The 18506-nt window shown below is 43.2% G+C and overlaps 1 protein-coding gene across 2 annotated transcripts; it reads right to left on the reverse strand.

Moving 5' to 3' along the window:
- Positions 1-5262: 5262 nt before the first annotated feature.
- WBP11 (WW domain binding protein 11) lies at positions 5263-18184 on the reverse strand. Of its 2 annotated transcripts, none has more exons than XM_040967354.1 (12): positions 18037-18184; positions 15761-15871; positions 15237-15268; positions 14365-14458; positions 12928-13124; positions 12017-12150; positions 11601-11800; positions 11035-11226; positions 9371-9472; positions 8414-8704; positions 7070-7252; positions 5263-6267 (listed from the first exon to the last, which is right to left on the reverse strand). In XM_040967354.1, exons 2-12 carry the CDS (start codon positions 15822-15824, stop codon positions 5837-5839), a joined length of 1920 nt encoding a protein of 639 aa, XP_040823288.1. In that variant the 5' UTR covers positions 15825-15871; positions 18037-18184; the 3' UTR covers positions 5263-5836. The 2 variants fall into 2 exon arrangements, with proteins under 2 accessions (XP_040823288.1, XP_040823297.1); XM_040967363.1 differs by having other exon boundaries at positions 15761-15866; positions 18036-18183.
- Positions 18185-18506: the final 322 nt, after the last annotated feature.

The raw sequence follows: 18506 nt of genomic DNA on the forward strand, positions 1-18506 counted from the left end.
GGCCAGCGCAGCCACCCAGGTTGAAAGTGGAACCTGTGTATTCAACATTCAACATTCATTGCGTAACAGCACGTGTTACATCTGTGATTGGTTCGCAGCTGTCCTTATGGTGTAAACACGCACTCGGAGAGAGACAGAATGTAGTGAGGGAAGACGCTCGGGGTGTGGAGAACTGGGGTTATTGTGTCACCTGGTGGGCAGTGACAGTTAAGGGTGTCAGTGAGCTGAGGGGCCACATACCTACAGCTGTGTTTGAATTTGTTCTAGGAAAAGCGATCTGGCCTGGAAATACAATTTTTGTTGTTGTTGTTAAGATTTATTTATTTTTGGGCCCAGTGTGATAGTCTAGTGGTTAAAGTCCTCACCTTGCGTGCCCAGGATTCCATATGGTCACCAATTCTAATCCCAACGGCCCCACTTACCTTCCAGCTCCCTGCTTGTAGCCTGGGAAAGCAGTGGAGAATGGCCCAAAGCCTTGGGACCCTGCACCTGTGTGAAGAAGCTCCTGGCTTCGGATTGGCTCAGCTTCAGACATTGCAGTCACTTGGGGAGTGAACCATCGGACGGAAGATCTTCCTCTCTGTCTCTCCTCCTCTCTGTATATCAGACTTTCCAATAAAAATAAATAAATAAGTAATTTTAAAAAAGATTTATTTTTGACATGTGTAGACAATGGGATGCTGGACTCTGACATTGTCTGTGCCAGCAGTGTCGGGGTACACTTAAATAAGAGACTGATAGAATTATAATTCCTTATGAAGGACTACACCATTGTAGGAAAATGGGGAAAATTGTCGAGGTGGGAGTTTGGAGGGGTGGTCGGGAATCCCAGCCTATACGAAATTGTACCACTTAATTCAAAATGAAAGTATATTTTTAAAAAAGATGTATTTATTTTTATTGGAAAGGCAGATCAGATTTACAGAGAGGAGAGACAGACTGAGATCTTTTTTTTTTTTTAAGATTATTTATTTATTTAATTTCTGTCTAGGCCTTCCAGGCACCAAGAGCACAGCTACAGTCGGTCTAACGGGTTTGTATCACTGCCCTTTGCAGCAAGAGAGGATGTGCCCGGGGTAGGGTGGGGGTATGGATCGGGTCTGTCGCAGGATTTGTGTTTGTGTTCATCGGTTCAAGACAGCACGATGTCACTGCGGACGGATGAGTGAGTGCAGACCTGAGCAGGGCGAGCTGAGGCTAACGCGGTCCCTGGCGCACGTGCCCATGTCTGGGGTCGTTTTGGTGGCTCGGACGTCATGCTCGCGATCGTGGAATTTTTTTTTTTTTTCCCCTCACGCTTTCTCGATCTCTTTGTGTGGAGTTGCTGTTCTGTGAAATCGTTTCAACTGAGCACCTCGGCTGTAGCTGTATCCGGTCAGCTCCTAGTCAAAACAAGGCCGCAGCTGCTGGCCCTGGCAGTGGCCGCCGACAGGAGTTGCTTTTCCCTTTCTCAGCAGCTAAGGAAATAGGGGCGGCCTGGCTGTGGATGCCGGCGCCCTTGCCTGTAACTAACCATCAGGCAAAAGGAGCTGCCTCTCTTGCAGTGGTTTAGGTCCACTTGTTTGTACTTCCAGTGTAGAGACCCCTTAACTACAATCGGCTTGTTTGCATGCTGATCAAGGAACCGTTTCTCTTGAATTGATCTTTTCCTGTGTGTCTTCATAGGGCAAGAATGTTGTGTAACTTATGATTTCTTGCATTCTGAATAATAAACCATACTTGAAATTTGTCTTGTATTTGCATATAGTTAACATAAATTTTACATGCCTGAACTCATGTATTGATAAATACCATGATCACACCTGCCCTTCTTCCAAATTCCTGTCTCCCATCACCCAGACTAAATGAAAGACAAAGGCAAGAAAAGTCTGTGATGTGGTCTTTTCAGTGGAGCCCCCTGATCCTAGAGCTGGACAAACACCAAGTGCTAAGAAGGGATTTGGAGGGACCGACTTGTTAGCTGTTCGGATATAATGTGAGCAGGTGCCCACTGCCTTGGGGGAAGAATGTCATTGGACCTGTCATGGCATGTCAAATGCAACTCCTTTTTAAAAGATATATTTATTTATTTCAGATTTATTTATTTTTACTGAAAAGGTTTATATACAGAGGAGGAGAGAGAGAGGAAGATCTCTGGTCCAATGGTTCACTCCCCAAGTGGTCGCAATCTGAGCTAATCTGAAGCCAGGAACCAGGAGCTTTTTCCGGGTCTCCTACATGGGTGCAGGGTCCCAAGGCTTTGGGCCGCCCTTGACTGCTTTCCCAGGCCACAAGCAGGGAGCTGGATGGGAAACGGGACCACTGGGATTAGAACTGGAGCCATATGGGATCCTGGCATATTCAAGTCGAGGACTTAGCCGCTACGCTATCACACCAGGCACTACAAGTTGTATTTATTTTTATTGGAAAGGCAGGTTTGCAGAGTTTTAGCAAGAGAAAACCTAGCAGATGGAATTTCGATGGTTCCTGAAATTTTCTTAAAAGCATTGCTTAAATAGAGTCTGTGCAGGTTATGGAATCCAGCCTGTTTGCCTGCGGATCCTGCAGGAGACGCCTTGTGAGCGATACAAAACTGTCTCCCGGCTCTTCCGGCCGCAAGAATAGGAGCATGGAGGGTTCGCCCCAACTTTTCTTAAGTCTACTGACTGGTCCTAGCTCATCCTTACTGTAACTGCAAAGCACACTGGGAAATGCGGGAGAGTAGATGAAACATTTTGGCGAGTGCACTGTTGGTGTTCCTGGGAGCACTGTTGCTTAGCTCTTATTCTTAGCTTCGCTTTATTTAACCAGCTTCTAACATAGAGCCTGCCAATCAAGCAAGGTTCTTTTGAGTACAAGAACGACGCACAGAAGGCACAAATGCTTATCCTGGTTAGCGCATACGCGCGAGGGGCTCCTAATGCTCCCGGGCCGAGAACTTTATAGTTTTTGCCAAAGGAATCTTGTGGGTTGCGATAGGGAATGAAAATGGAATATTTCTGTCGTCTTGTAACAGTTAGGAGTTTATTGCTTTGAAACTCTAAATTCAGTCTTCAGCACCTGTGCTGACAGCAGAACTGTTGTAGGCATCTTTCTATTGTAGAAGACCTGAGGCTGCGTTTTCTCAGTGTTGGGGGGCACTGCAGGAACAGGTGTCTTTCCACTGGGTATCAGGTAAAAGGAGTCATTTTTCACCTTTTCATAGTAACTCAAGATTTTTAAAAATCACTATCTGGTAAAAGAACTCTCCAGTACAAATATGGATTTAAAATACCTTCTACTGTGATCTGCTTAGAGTGCATTTAAGAAGTCTTTGGAGTAGGCCCAGCACAGTAGCCTAGCGGTTAAAAGTCCTCACCTTGCATATGCCAGGGAACCCAAACGGGTGCTGGCTGCTCACGTCCTTTCCAGCTCCCTGCCTGTGGCCTGGGAGAGCATTCGAGCACAGCCCAAGTCTGGGGACCCTGCACCAACATGGGAGACCCAAAAGAAGCTCCTAACTCCTGGTTCTTGGGCTTCGGATCAGCTCTGCTCTGGCCATTGCAGTCACTTGGGGAGGAAACAAGCTTTGTGTCTTTCCTTCTCTCTGTAAAATCTGACTAATAAAAATAAGTACATCTTTTAACAAAAAAAAAGTTTTAGGAGCAGGATTTGGATTTGTTCTTGACCCGTGTCCTATTTCCTTCTCATTCAGGACATTGAACAGGATTCTTCATTTTAGATTTGTTTTTATTGGAAAGGCAGATCAGATTTACAGAGAGAGGAGACAAAGAGAAAAGATCTAACATCTGTTCACTCTTCAGTTGCCAGAGCTAAGCCAATCTGAAACCGGGAGCCAGGAGCCTCTTCCAGGTCTCCACACGGCTGCAGCGTGTCCAAGGGTAGAAGCAGGGAGCTGGTTGGTAGTGGAGCAGCTGGGACACAAACTGGTGCCTATATTGGATCCCAGCATATGCAAGGTAAGGATTTAAACAATGCGCCATCATGCCAGACCTGACGGGCATTTTTTGAAAGTGTTTTCTTTACTTTGGAGCTACACTTCTTCCTTCTGTATGCACAAACTTTGGCTGTCACCTTTTCTCTATTCCATTTTCTAGTATCGTGGTTGCTTTGGCCAGTTCTATAATACTATAGCTAATTCTCTTTATCCTTGAATTCTTATTTTTGAGATTCTATGGATGAAATATATTTTTTCCTTCAGAATAGTTATAAAACCAAAACTTTCTTTTTTTAAAGATTTTATTTATTTTTACTGGAAAGGCAGATATACAGAGAGGAGGAGAGATAGGAAGATCTTCTGTCTGATGGTTCACTTCCCAAGTAACCGCAACGGCTGGAGCTGAGCCAATCCGGAGTCAGGAGCTTTTTCTGGGTCTCCCTCAACATGGGTGCAGGGTCAAAAGGCTTTGGGCCATCCTCGACTGCTTTCCCAGGCCACGAGCAGGGAGCTGGATGGGAAGTGGGGCTGCCAGGACATGAACTGGTGCCTATATGGGATCCTAGGTGTGCAAGGCGAGGACTTTAGCCACTAGGCAACTGTGCCGGGCCCACCTTGCTTATTTTTAAGGTCAGGATATCTAATAAGGGAAGCACAGTGAACAGAGGGTCAAGGAAAAACTGTTGATGCATTGTGTCCTCTAAGTAGGCCTCTTATTGCTGTAGGGCCATCAATCCAATAGTACATATTTTAATATGCTACAAAAACAGGTTAAAAAAAGGGTTTTTTTTTTTAACAGGCTTATGACAGTTGTCAGATTATATTCCAATTACCAACTAAAAATGTCAGCATTGCGAAGGATAGTATTTAAGATTTCTACAGATTATAATTAGACTGGGCATTTCCGACAGAAAACCTCCCATGAGGCGAGATGGGTGTTTCAGCACCCCGCCCACAGTGGGTCCTCAGTTACCACCTGCAGAATTCACCTTATCCCGCTCCTGCCCCTCAACCTTCAGGTGCCTGCTCCATCAGTTACCCTCTCCTCCTCCACCTTCCCCTTCTCTTGTCGGCTAATGCCCCTCGTTTACCAAGAGGCTGATCAGTCCTGTCACCCCGTCCTGAGCCTCCTGCCCCGGCCTTTGTGTTCCACTGAACTCTCCCAGAATGCACATCGGAAGAAGCTAGAATCAGAAAGGGGCTTGAATCCAGACTTGAACCCCAACACTGGATGTGGGTGTCCCGAGCAGCGTCTTATTGCTACACCAATCGCCAGTCCCCAGCACCTGCTGCTTTTCTGCCAAGAAACAGGTATCATATTTCTGCATTAACAGTAACACAGACCATTTTGGTGTAGAACATGTATTTATTTGTTTTCCTCGAAACACTCAAGTTTAAGTCAGTGGGAAATATTTTTAATCAAAGAATTGTACATTTTCTTCCCACATATCCTGCTTTGTATTAGGAAATGACATTGTGACCCATTTCACTACAAGTAAAATATTACAAAATATTTACAGGAAAATATTAAAAATAAACACAAAGGGCAAGATGAGATAAACTGGTTTTCTGGGAATCTCTATTCCAGTGCCCACAGCACGCAACAGTCAGAACAAATAATAACTACGATTCCCTTGATCACACATTTCCAAAGAGCTGGAGAAAGGGAAAGACGGGGTGACGTGGTGGCGTGCCAGGGAACGGGTGCCAGCAGCACTGCTTTGACAGCCCGTTATTCTGAGCGCAGTACCCTCTCTTACATACGCAGCAAATTCTGAAGAAGGCTAAATTTCAGGATATTCCTTGTACTCAAATTAGAAAATACCCTGACAGTGGAAGCAGCTCTTTACCCCAAGTCTAATAAGAGCATCTTTCTTCATGAGCCTCTGTCGTGAAGAAGTCCACTCTGGCATGAGGCTGTCACAGCAGCCCTTCCATCTCTTTCATGAAAGCCTCATAAACATCATCTTTAGTTTGTACAGAAACAGGAGCAGCAGGGCCAGACTTGGGGGCTGCTTTGGCGAGGGGCACAGCAGAATCCTCCTCTGACTTTCTTTGGGGAGCAGAAGCCCCTTTATTCTCCCGACGTACTCTCAGTGCGGTGGGAACAAATCGAGTAATCTCTGCCTTGGGATTAGTGATTTGAGGCTTGGCACTGATGGTTGCTGTGGCTTTCTTCTCAATGGTGGCTGCACTTGTATCATCCGCCTTGGGTCGCTGAATCAAGTTGGGTGGGGCACTCAAAACCCCTGGGTTGGGCAAGGGAGCTGGTGGGAAAAGCCCAGGTGGAGCAGGTCCGAGTGGAGGCACCAGAGGTGGCCGCATCATGCCAGGACGAGGTGGAGGGATGCCTGATGCCGAAGAGAACAGGCAGGATGAGTACCGTAAGAGCTAACACATTGTCACTGGTATCAACTTGCAGAAAATGAGCTGCACCCACAGTGCCTGCTATTTGGAACTGTCCTGATACTTTTACCCATTTCTAAATAATGTCCTATTTTAAAATATAAAGTAAAATCGGTGACACCAACTGGCTCCAAACAGCAATTCAGATCTGACAGCTCAAGACTGCCCTAGCTGTACAGTGCTGATTCCACCAAGACCAAGGTCAGGAAGCTGAGCCCCACTTACTTATTTCCCTTTGCAAAACAAAAAAAAAAAAAAAAAAAAAAAAAAAGAAGAAAAAAAAGAAAGAAAAGGAAATTCAACGGACAGAAAATAAAATTTTGACACTGGTCTCCAACTACAAATACAATGAGTGGTTACTTACACTCTATCATCATGGGAAAATACCTCCTATGTGCTACTGACAGTTTAGACAAAGAGTTGAACATCTACATTGGCTTTCTCAGACTGAATATTATGCACCATGTTTTACCCTACCCAAGATGTACTGACTCTGCATCTGAACTACTAAGAAAGAAAAAACATCTGAGCGGAGGCACAGCTTCACGTTAAATTCGGACCTTCCATGTAACAAACAAGAACTGCTTGCCATAAAGACCAGTCCACAGGGGACTCTGCATGTGTTTGTTTCCCTAAAAAAACTTCCCTGTGATTTTGAACTTTAGGTTAGAACTCAAGCCAATGCCTAGAACAAATTTCCTAATTACAATTATGCTTCTAGAAGCACACAAATACATAAAGCCTCACCTGGAGGTGCAGGGGGAGGTAATCTTGGTGGGGGTCCCCGAGGCGGAGGGCCAGGAGGAAGACCTGGAGGTGGACCTGGGGGAGGACCAGGAGGACGGCCTGGTGGGGGTCCTGGAGGTAAAAGTCTCGGTAAAGGCCCTCGGAGTCCTGGCATTCCAGGTGGTCTCAGGAATGGAGGAGCCCCTGAAAAGAGAACAATGACAAATATAAAACACAATAGAATAGTAGATAATAAGTTATTATCCACAGTAATAAAAGCAATATTTGTGGCATAAAAGTAACTCAAATGTGACTTACCATTTACACTTACACCTGAAGTCAAATAACTTCAGTAACTTACTGAAACATGTATGATAGAATTCATTCAACAAACACCTGAACACTATGAAAAGGGCATTAGATTTACCTTACATCATTTCTCTTTATTTACTAGCACTGAAAAAGGCATACTCCAGATCTGCTGGATTGGAAATATAAAAATATAAGAATTCTTAAGTAATTCCATTAGAAGCTGAAACTAGAACTGAAAGGTCAACACTTTAAGGACTCGCTGTAATCCAGTGAGAGTTAAGAATCACTGAGAAAGACAGACAGGTAATTTTGCTTTGTACCACTCAGAAAAGGGTTCATTCAACTGAAAGAAATCTGACTATAGGATGAAAAACTAAACTTTTACATTCTGAAGTTGAATACTTTGATAAACAGACTGATCACATTGGTCTCTATGAAGGAACTAAATGATCCAGATTGCACTGGCATTTATCAACCCCTAACCGAAGAACAACATGAGTTATTATTAATACATTTCAAAATATCCACGGAAAATGGAGTTAAAGGATGTTTCAATGCACTATTTTCTGAAATCTGTGCATACATAGGGCATTCAAAAAGTTCATGGAAGATGTTTCATAAAAAACACAAGATGGGTTTAAAACTCAGTGAACAAGCTTGTCTTTCAATTCCACTTTCTGCATACTTTTTGAAATACATATAACTGTGCTCTAGTGTCACTCGTTTCCAGTTTAGAACTAGGTCAACCAATCAAATTAAAAATACTAAGAAAAGCACAGTCATATGTTCAAGTTTCTGCCTGCTATAATCAGAAGTCAGAACCCTGAATAGGGCAGAGCTGTGCAGAAAAATAAGTGGCTATCAAAAGAACTCAGAACTGCAGAGTGTTTTAGGAACAAATTTGACATATGATCTGAGAATCTTGATTACCTTAGGGAATTTCATCAGGAACAAAGAAAAAATATTACTGCTAGCAACGCACAATATTTTTGGAATGGTTTCACTCCAGCTTCATTTACTGTTAAATACTTCTTTGTATTACAGAGTGCTAACCTGGAGGTGGACCCGGAGGAAGGCCAGTAGGTGGTCCAGGAGGTCGTAAGGGTGGAGCAGGTGGTGGTCCAAGAGGAGGGGGTCCTGGCATGGGGGGTGCTTGTATCTGAGAGGGAGGAACAGACTGGGGAGGAGCCTGCTGCTGCGAAGATGCAGACGTGCCATCAGAGTGGGAATCTTCTTTATGCTGCTTTTGTGACTGCTTTTCTGCTGCAGAATCTTCAGAATCATCATCATCGTCGTCCTCGGAAAATTCCTCTACTTCTCTACCCTCCTCAGGGATTTCCTGACCTGAAACACATTTTAAACCAGGTAGGGCCCGGCGTGGTTGCCTAGTGGCTCAAGTCCTAGCCTTGAACGTGCCAGGATCCCATATGGGTGCTGGTTCTAATCCTGGTAGCCCCACTTCCCATCCAGCTCCCTGCTTTGTGGCCTGGGAGAACAGTCGAGAACAGCCCAAACCCTTGTTACCCTGCACCCATGTGGGAGACCCCGAAGAGCTCCTGGCTTCGTATTGGCACAGCACCGGCCATTATGGTTACTCTGGGAGTGAGTCATTAGATGGAAGACATTTCTCCCTGTCTTTCCTCCTCTCTCTATAGATCTGCCTTTCCAATAAAAATGAATAAATCTTTAAAAAAATAATAAACCAGGTAAAGAAAAGCATTCTGAAAATTAATAAGCAGACTCCGATCATCTATTCTCCTGGATTCTAGTGGAATAAACCCAGGCATTGGAATCAGATGGACTTGGATTTAACCAGGAACTGAAATTAGAGAAAAGCTGTGCAACTCTGGGCAGACCACCTAATGCTGTCCACCCTCAACTTTGTAGAACATGGATTTAAATGCACTGCTTACTTTGGTAAGGATTGTTTTGTTAAATGGAAAAATCTACGCAAAGATACTGTGATGACGAAGTGGCAGGAGGCAACTGTCTATTCACTCCCAGTCGTACCTGCCATCCGGAGCATCATGGCTTGGACCGGCGTCAGCTCCTTCATGTTCTTCTTTTTCTTCCTCGATTTTCCAGGCATATCAGCAAACCGCACACTCAGACCTAGGAGAGAATACATGCTTATCACATAGTAAACACTAAAAGCATGAGATGTGGCCATCTTCCATTAGTACGCATTAGAATTTGTGAGGACTGTTAAGAACTAGCTGGAGGGCCTGTTTGTGCACAGCCAAGTGGAGCCATTCCATGTAGAAGTGACGAATAGAGTGCTGGCTCCCCACTGCAGTCGGGGAAAAGCAGCAGATGATGTCCCAGACACGCGGCCCCCGACGCCCAGGCCTGGCCACTGAAGGCACTGAAGGCACTGAAGGCACTGAAGGCACTGAAGCCGCTGAAGCCGTGTTCTCCTTGGCTCTCCCTCCAACTCTGCCTCCCAAACAAATAAATCCTTCAAAAAAAGCAACAGAACTTGCCATCCCTATAAATATTCATTATGAATAAATCTGCATGGGTTTCAACATTTTTCACACCAAAATATTCTTTTAATTCCTTTCACAAGTTCTTTTTTTTTTTTTTTAAATACTTTCATACTGTTCTGTAGGATACGGAAATGGTGCCAAAAGAAGTTCTAGAACTGGAGGTCTGACAGATCTGGTATACTTTTTGCTTTATTCAGAATCTATTTCACTATGCTGAAAATTTTTAAATGTCAAAAATTACTTTTTTCCAAAGAGTACATATTAGCTCATTCTAAATATGTGATAGACAAAAAGCATACAAGTTGGATTAAACACGGTCTCATGACTCTATTCATGGGCCACCTGAGTTACAATTACAGTTCTGGTTCATGTAAAAGACTCATGAACAGGAAGGCAAAGAGTTTTAAATGCAGACATTTAAATGCCTGTTTAAAAAACAACAGCATAAACATGGTTTTCTAAGTATGGTTATGTGATTTCCTTTCCTTTCTGTAACACAGCCATAATAACCTATCTTTTAAAAGATTTATTTATTTATTGGAAAAGCAGATATATATAGAGGAGGACAGACAGAGAGGAAGATCTTCCCTTCGCTGATTCATTCCCCAAGCGGGCACAATGGTTGGAGCTAAGCTGATCTGAAGCCAGGAGCCTAGAGCCTCTTCTGGGTCTCCCACACGGGTCCCAACCCGTTTGGCCATCCTCCACTGCTTTCCCAGGCCACAAGCAGGGAGCTGGATGGGAAGTGGAGCCATAGGAATTAGAAACGGTGCTCATATGAGATCCTGGTGCGTGCAAGGTGAGAACTTTAGCCACTAGGCTACCGCGCCAGGCCCACACTAACCTATCTTTTTATGCTGTTGACAAGCTACTGTTTGCTCAGAGGTGGATCTTACAATATAGATGTCTTCATTATGCATGCTATTCTTGAGGCTGGCTATATGGTGCAGTGGGTTGGAAGCTGTCCCCTGTGATGCCAGATCCCATGGGCGTGCTGTTGAGTCCTGGTGCCTCTGCCACCTGCATGGGAGACCCCAGTGGAGGTTCCAGCTCCTGGATTTGGCCTGGCTTGGTCTCAGCTATTTTATTTGGGGAATGAATCAGCAGAAGATACTCGTTCCCCCATAATTCTGCCTTTTAAATAAACAAACAAAAAAACACCATGCAACCGTCCTTTGCACAGACCTGATTTTTTTTCTTCATTGTTGTCTCGGTCATTGTCGTCACGATGCGCAAATTCATCCCCCTCACTCTCTCCATCTGATCTGTCGGTGTCACTGTCATCAGAGCTGTCATCGTGCTTCTCCTGGTCCATGTCCTCAGGATAGCCATCATCCTCACTCGTGCTGGAGACATCGTCGTCATGACCCCGCTGAGCTGAGGAGGAGGAGGGACAGAGCAAGCAAGGGCATTACACCTTCCACTGCGGAGCACACAAGATACGCTTTGAACCCAGAATGTTTTTAAAAAATTGTATGATCTCAGCTATTTAGAGTCTGACAATATTTTCTTTTGGCCATGATTTTAAATAGTTCTTTTTGGTAATTTAAGATTGTCCTTTTCTAAAAAAAAATTCAAATCTGAAAGCACATTCTAGTTAAAAACAGTTACTGCACGTACAATCGCAGTGACTGCACAGCAAGGCTCTGGTCTGATCACAACCACATGGCTCATAGACAGACAGTGTTCAAGCCACCGCCAGTATTCATCTGGGAGAGCCCAATGCAAAGCAACGAAACAGTCACCCTCACCAAGCTCAGGACTATACAGCATGTCTTCATCGCGCCTGCGAGGGGGGAGATCCAGGGCAAAGCCCACTTTGCGGCCATACATCTGTAGGACCTGAGGCGGCGGGGGGCCTGGTGGAGGGCCGGGGGGTTTTCTGCCAGGGGGCAAACGTGGTACACTATGTCCAAGAAGAGGAAATATAGAAACTGCCCGGGTTGTAGGTCTGAAAAACAGACACACAAACAAACGAAAAAAAAAAAAAACAAAAAAAGCAGCAATGAGATATTTCATTCCATTTACTACAGAATTTTTCAAGCATTTCATTTAACCAACAACAACGCTGCTTACATCTGCGTTGGGTTTTATTTTCCACCATTTAATCGTGGTACTTGTCAGGAAGTGTGTTTACCAAATGCTCTCTGTGCTACTGCTTCCTTACCCATAGGCTGAAGTTTTCTTTAGGATGGAGGGTGGCTGGGCACCAGGAAGTGGAATGTCCTGGATCAAGATGTTGGAAGGAGCATGTGGCATATCCGGCAGGGGAATACTCTCCACTTCCACATGCTGAGCATTCTGAAATGGAGAGAAGCTTTCAATAGCAGGATAAACATGAAATCTACAAAAGTTAACATAACAACGTCTATGTCATGTTGCACAACTTGGATTTGTTTTCCAATTAACAGAAATGCATGAAAACAAAAAGATTAGCGAAACAAGTCAGTGCTTCCAAGCTAACACATGTCTAACCTCTAAGAGAGTCCAGACTGGCTCATGCTGCCCTCCCTCATCGCCTGCTGCTGTTCTGAGTACGATCTGAAACAGCTGCAGTTTAGAAAAAAGCGAGCTGCTAAGAGCCAGCACCAAAGCGATTCTACTTAATTGTAGGTGACAAAATTATATCAACAAAACACACCCCGTGATACAGAGTGCTCCAAGTTTAAAATTAGTTTGCTTTTGTTCCTTTGTGCCCTTTATTAGCTGTCTAAGCAAGTTGCCTAAGGTTCCAGATCTATCTACAAAGGGAACCCAAACTAATTTGTCAAAAATGTAACATTTACTTATTCCGTTTAATTCTGAAGTTTACAATGAAAAATTTAAATTAAGTGAGTTTTGACAAATGCACATTCCTCACACCAGTCAATCCCTAATACTACCTCAAGGCAACTACTGTTGGAGCATTTTCCTCTCACAGAGCAGTTTCACCTGTTGTAGCATGGTTCCTAGGGTAGGTATTTATTTTCCTAAGAAACTGTTTAACACAAGAGGTCTAATGCAAATTCTCTCAGTAACTTAAAAACCTAAATATAAAGTTTTATTTCCAAAAAAAACACACAAAAACCCCTTGATTACCTTAACAGCATCAAAATACTGGCTAAGTTGAGCCCGTTTTTGTTCATATTCTACTTCTAGTTTTCTCAGTTCTTTATAAATATCTGGGTTCTCTTTTTCATAAAGTCGGAGAATACGTTCAAAGGTTTCACGCAGCTTTTTACGCTTGTCTTTCAGTACTTTCTCGTTTAACTGTGGCTGTTGCACTGGGTTAAACTCTGAGGAAAAGCAGATCATAACACAAAAGATGGTTCAACTTAGGATTTTTTTTTAGTTATACAGTAGTATGATAGCAATGTGTGCTCACTATGTGCTGAGCATGTCTAAAGTGTGCTAGGCTGGGCTAGGCTGCATATATCAAATATATTTAGACTATAATGATGTTTTTCAACTTAGGATGATTGGTTTTTTTGAAGTATAACCTATTTCAAGTTGAAAAGCATTTGATGATTTTACATCTTTGTTGAATGGCTAAGTATCTTTTTCGAACTTCTCACTAAATAAATAGGAACTACTTTATATTCATGATGGCTCAATACTGAAATTTAAATGGTAGTTGCCAACATTAAAAGATGTATCAAAGTTTCCCAAGTGGGTGTGGGTATCTGGCCCAACAGTCTAGCAGCCTGTGTCTCATCCCGTGAGGGTGCCTGGGCCCCAGCCCTCCAACCCCATCCTGATCCAGTTCACCTAGCATGCATCCTGAGAGGCAGCAGGTTATGGCCCAAGTGACCGAGTCCCTGCCACCCAGGGGGAAGATTTGGAATGAGTTTCTGGATTCTGGCTTCACCTTAGCTTTTGGGAAGTAAAGCAGCGGAGGGGAGATCTCTGTCTCCGCCTTAAAACAGCAAACCAATCCCACCATATTTCATAAACTTATTTGTTTTCTCCCCCCAAGAATGAACCGAGCACACTGGGCCTCATCATAACTAGCTTGAAAATCTATCCAAGCCACCTAGCTGATCCAGCCCAAACAGGAAGCTTCCTGGCTTCAATGCATCAAGACACTCCTCTTCACCTTATGTCACAATGCCTAATATTTTGAAACAGAATCCTTTCCTTTTTTTAGGATTCAAGTAACTAATTTACTCACTCAATGAATTACTATTGAGTGAGGTACTAGGCAATGTGGAGAGTTCCAATGGTAATTCCTACCCTTATAAAGTCTGAAAACAGTGAGCATATAAAGCAAGCTAAGGCACTTAATGTGTAGGGGTGGGGATTTGGAATATAAATGAAAAGCTAAATAATGGTTTCCCTCCTAACTCAGGCTATGAAAGGTCCAATATGCAATAGCCCTCCAATACTCCATTTTGTATCACTGATAATAAAACTAACCAAGCTCAAACTGCCATCATGCTGGTCTACCTTTCATAGGCTTAAGGTTCTTCTGCCTGCCTCATTGTCAGATTACTATAGCTGCTATAGAATCCATCCTTTATATATGTAAATTCATACCCATTTCATCCAATTTTTCCATGTCCCGGATAATCTGCTTGGGATCCTTCATCTTCAGAACCGCAGCTCGCACCATCATGCGTTGTTTCTTGTTCTTAGAGAAATGAATGATGGCACAATATTAAGAAGCTGGACACCCATGAGTTTTAACGGAAATCTGTTTCAAGAATTTAAACTGAAAATGTCCTTGTTGCAGATCACTTGTTTCGGCCACTAAGGAGAATTATCTGACAACCTGCTCTACAACTGTCTAGAGGTCAATGTCATTACATGTGCTTTCTTTGAAAAGCACTGTTTTCAGTCTTGTGAAATCTTCACCACTTACTCAAAAAACAATCATGTTTCTTTTTAAAACTGCAGATAAAATTTTAAGTTACATAGTAAAAATTTGCAGATTTAATGCTAACCAATAAAATAATTGAGCATTACTGAAATTTTGAATTCCCTCAGTCTCTTAAAATCTGAAACTTAAAAACAAATAAATAAATAATTCTTTCTTCTGTTTCACATGTTTTGTTACAGTAAACTTACTAGGAAAATGTATATACAAAGCTATGCATTATGTTTATTCCCAGGTACTAATTCAGACCTTTTTAACAAAGCAGATTAATAAGTAAATTACCTTCAAAAGTATTTTTACTCTCATAAGCCAAAAATGTTACTATAACTCATCATAAATGTATATGCCAAGATTTTTAGTTTGGCTTCTAAGCAGAGGAAGTTTTATTTTAGCAAATTTTACAGTTTTTATTTATAAAAAAGGAAGTGACTGTCCTGGTAAATAACTGGAGGTGTTATCTTGAAATCTATTAATCCTGAATAATAAGATTCAGCAAAACATGGAAATGCATGGAATACCTCTGAAATCTTACCTTTTTTAATTCTCTCTTCCGGGCTTCCTTTCCTTGAGAGAGAGAGAGAGAGAGAGAAATGAGATAACTTTCAAATCTTCAACATGAGCCCTGTCCAACTTAATACAGGTAATTCTTATGTGTGGGAGGCAAAGCTGTGCGTTACAAGCTGCTTAGTAGCACTGCTGGCCTCTACCAGACCCCAACAGTATCTTTTCAATCACAACAGCCAAAAGTGACAAGACATTTTTTTAAGTTTTTAATAACCATAAATTTTAAGGAAAGAGATATGAGAAAATGCTAATTAAGAGCATACAAAATTATTCAATTGCTCAAAACTCCCAACATTCAAGCCAAGTATACTTTGTGAGCCAATTAATTCTGAAAAAAAAAAAATAGTGATACTAATTTCTTTGTATATTTAAAGTTTTAATGATGCAAATACTGCAAAACTTTAGATGGTTTATATTCCTCCCATCATTGCTGATCTTGTAATTAAATCACGACGAAAGTTTCCCTGTCATCCCACACTAATGGGCACTTACGGGCTTGGTCTGTGGGGTTCATAAACTTTCCACTCTTGGTGGATGATGTAGATCTTCGTCCCATCTTGACAGTATGTGTGTTTCACTATCATTAAGAAAAAAAAAAAAAACCTGCAAAGACAAAGAAATAGCTCACTTCACCTTTGCAACATTTTCTCCTTTTTTAGTGTCAGTTTTGAAAAGAAATATTCTTTGATTAATTTTGCAAAACCTTAGTCTTCCTTAGTTTTTTAAGATTTACTTATTTGTTGGAATGGTAGAGTGACAGTATGAGAGAAGGGGAGGGATGAAGGGAGATAGTGAGAAAAACAGAGATCTTTTTTCTATTGGTTCACTCCTCAAATTATCAAAACAGCTGGGGCTGGGCAGGTGAAAGCCAGAACCAGGAACAATGTCTTTTTGTCCTCACTCGGGCCTCCCAGCAGTATTAGGGTGAACCTGGACTGGAAGCAGAGGCAGAAGCTGATCCCACAGGCATTTTAACCAACGATGTTGGTAACATGGGTACATCCAAGCAACAGGGTCTTAACTTTTCTTGGCCACGAAAATTTAATCTCTACTATTCTTTTTTAAAAACATTTTTAAAGATTTATTTATTCTTATTGGAAAGAGAGATTTACAGAGACAGATCTTCCATCCGTTGATCCACTCCCTAAGTGGCCACAACAGCTACAGCAGAGTCCATATGAAGCCAGGAGCCAGGAGCCTCCTCCAGGTCTCCCCATGTGGGTACAGGATCCCAAGTCCTTGGGCTCTTCTCCACTGCTTTCTCAGACCACAAGCAGACAGAAAGTGGACAGAAAGTGGACAGAGCTGGACAGAAAGTGGAGCAGCCAGGATGCGAACTGGCTCCCATCTGGGATCCCAGCATGTGCAAGGGGAGGACTTTAGCTGCTAGGCTAACATGCCAGGCCCATTTAGAAGACTAATCAGCTTGAAGATCATTTTGAGCATCATTAAGTTGTTGTTCATTTGACTTTTTCTCTAATGGATCACAGCACTGAGTTTATCAATTGAGAAAATCAGCTATAATGAAATTTGAAATAAGAGTGCTAATTTCATCTTGGCACATCATTATGAGAAACTGTTAGGTCTTGGTCATTCTTTACTTTCATATAGGATGGAAGCAAAGGGAACGGACATCTATTCTCACAAATACCTCACTTCTTTCTCCAGCCTTCCTTGACATTTGTGCCTTACTTTTCCATCTCCACAAACAGAACAAAGAGCATTAATTTAAGTATACTCAATTTGCATTCAGTTCTAATGCTGAAGAGCTTAAAAATATATAACTAAAGACGTAGTATCCAAAATTAGTATTGAATCCATCCAAAACACCGATATTTTCAGTATTAAGACATACTGTCTTACTACTGTCTTCCTGACACCTGGCTTGTATTTCCTAAGGCAATAGTAAGAGATAATTAACGTTTTGCTGTACTTTGCAAACATCCTTTTGCTATCATTTCTACTTCCCAGGTGCAATCTTTTGAAAGAATCTTTCCGAAATAAAAGCTGGAAAAAAAATTTGCTTCTTCTGGAAAGCAAACACTTTTTAAAAAGAGAAGGCCACGTGAGGAAGTTTTCAGGATGGCATACAACTGTATCTTTCTTGCAGGAAAATTTGGTCAGACCTGTTTAAGGAAATGACTGTACCCCGTCAAGTGCTCCCTTTTCAGGAGACGGACGGGCAAAATTAGGACAAAGTCTCCCAACTCGCATCGCCTGCATCTTTGGGGCTCTCCTTTCTCCATTTTCCTCAGGGTCACGTTATGACTCTCCTCTCTCATAACCGTAACCATCAAACCAGTAACAATTACAGAGAATTAAAAAAAAAAAAAAAGCCAGAAGACAGCGGAGATCTCGACTACACAAACTACTTATCTTCCCCACCACCACCCCACTTTTTGTAGCAGAGGCGATAGGGAAATCGCACCGAAAAAACTAGGAGGAACTCTCAGCAACCAAACAGGTTTCAGGGTGACAGGGTCCACCAGAACAGCAACTGCCGAAACCATAGCGACGGTTGATCCCGATTCGAGGGGACCAGAAGACGTCAAACCCAGAGCAACCGACCAACCTCTAGGGGAAGCGGCGCTAACTGACCCGATGGACGCCGCGCCCCCCTGGGCCCCGGCAGTCCCCCTAATCCGCGACCCGGAGACCCCCCAATCGCAGGAAGAACGAGGCTAAAGGGCCTGGATGTCCCAGAGGAAATCGCGCCGACTCTGGGAAGGGAGATGAGGGAACCGAATAAAGCAATCCCGCATACTCACACTTCCGCTGGGCTCCGAGGATTGCTTGAGGCGGGGGAGGGACGATTCCTGGCCTCTTTTACTTTAGAGGGGCCTTCACCTCTGGCTCCCGGTCAACCACACAGCCCCGCCATCTTGAAACCTCGCGCCCCTCCGCCATCCGTACGTCACATCCGCTCTGCCGGCTCCTAGATGAAGCAGCGTTGCCCCATTGCGGAATTACAAAGAGCAGCCAAGAACTTCGAGACAGAGTGGCTTCCGCTCCAATTCACTACCCGATTGGTTGGCTGTTGGTTAAGAGCCCGCCTCATGACGCAATACCACGTCGATTGACATTTACCTTCTCCAGTAGAAACAAAAGACAGGAAGCGACTCTCTGATTGGCCGGCCGCGCCTCTGGGGCCGGGACTTTGTGACCTAACTTCCGGCCGCTGCTCCTCTGGAGCCAGTCCCTAGCGGTGCTTTGGAGACACTGGGATGTGTTTTGCGTG

This window comes from Ochotona curzoniae, unplaced genomic scaffold, assembly GCF_017591425.1.
Source record: "Ochotona curzoniae isolate NIBS_2020 unplaced genomic scaffold, NIBS_Ocur_1.0 contig_1482, whole genome shotgun sequence".
Lineage (NCBI taxonomy): Eukaryota > Metazoa > Chordata > Mammalia > Lagomorpha > Ochotonidae > Ochotona > Ochotona curzoniae.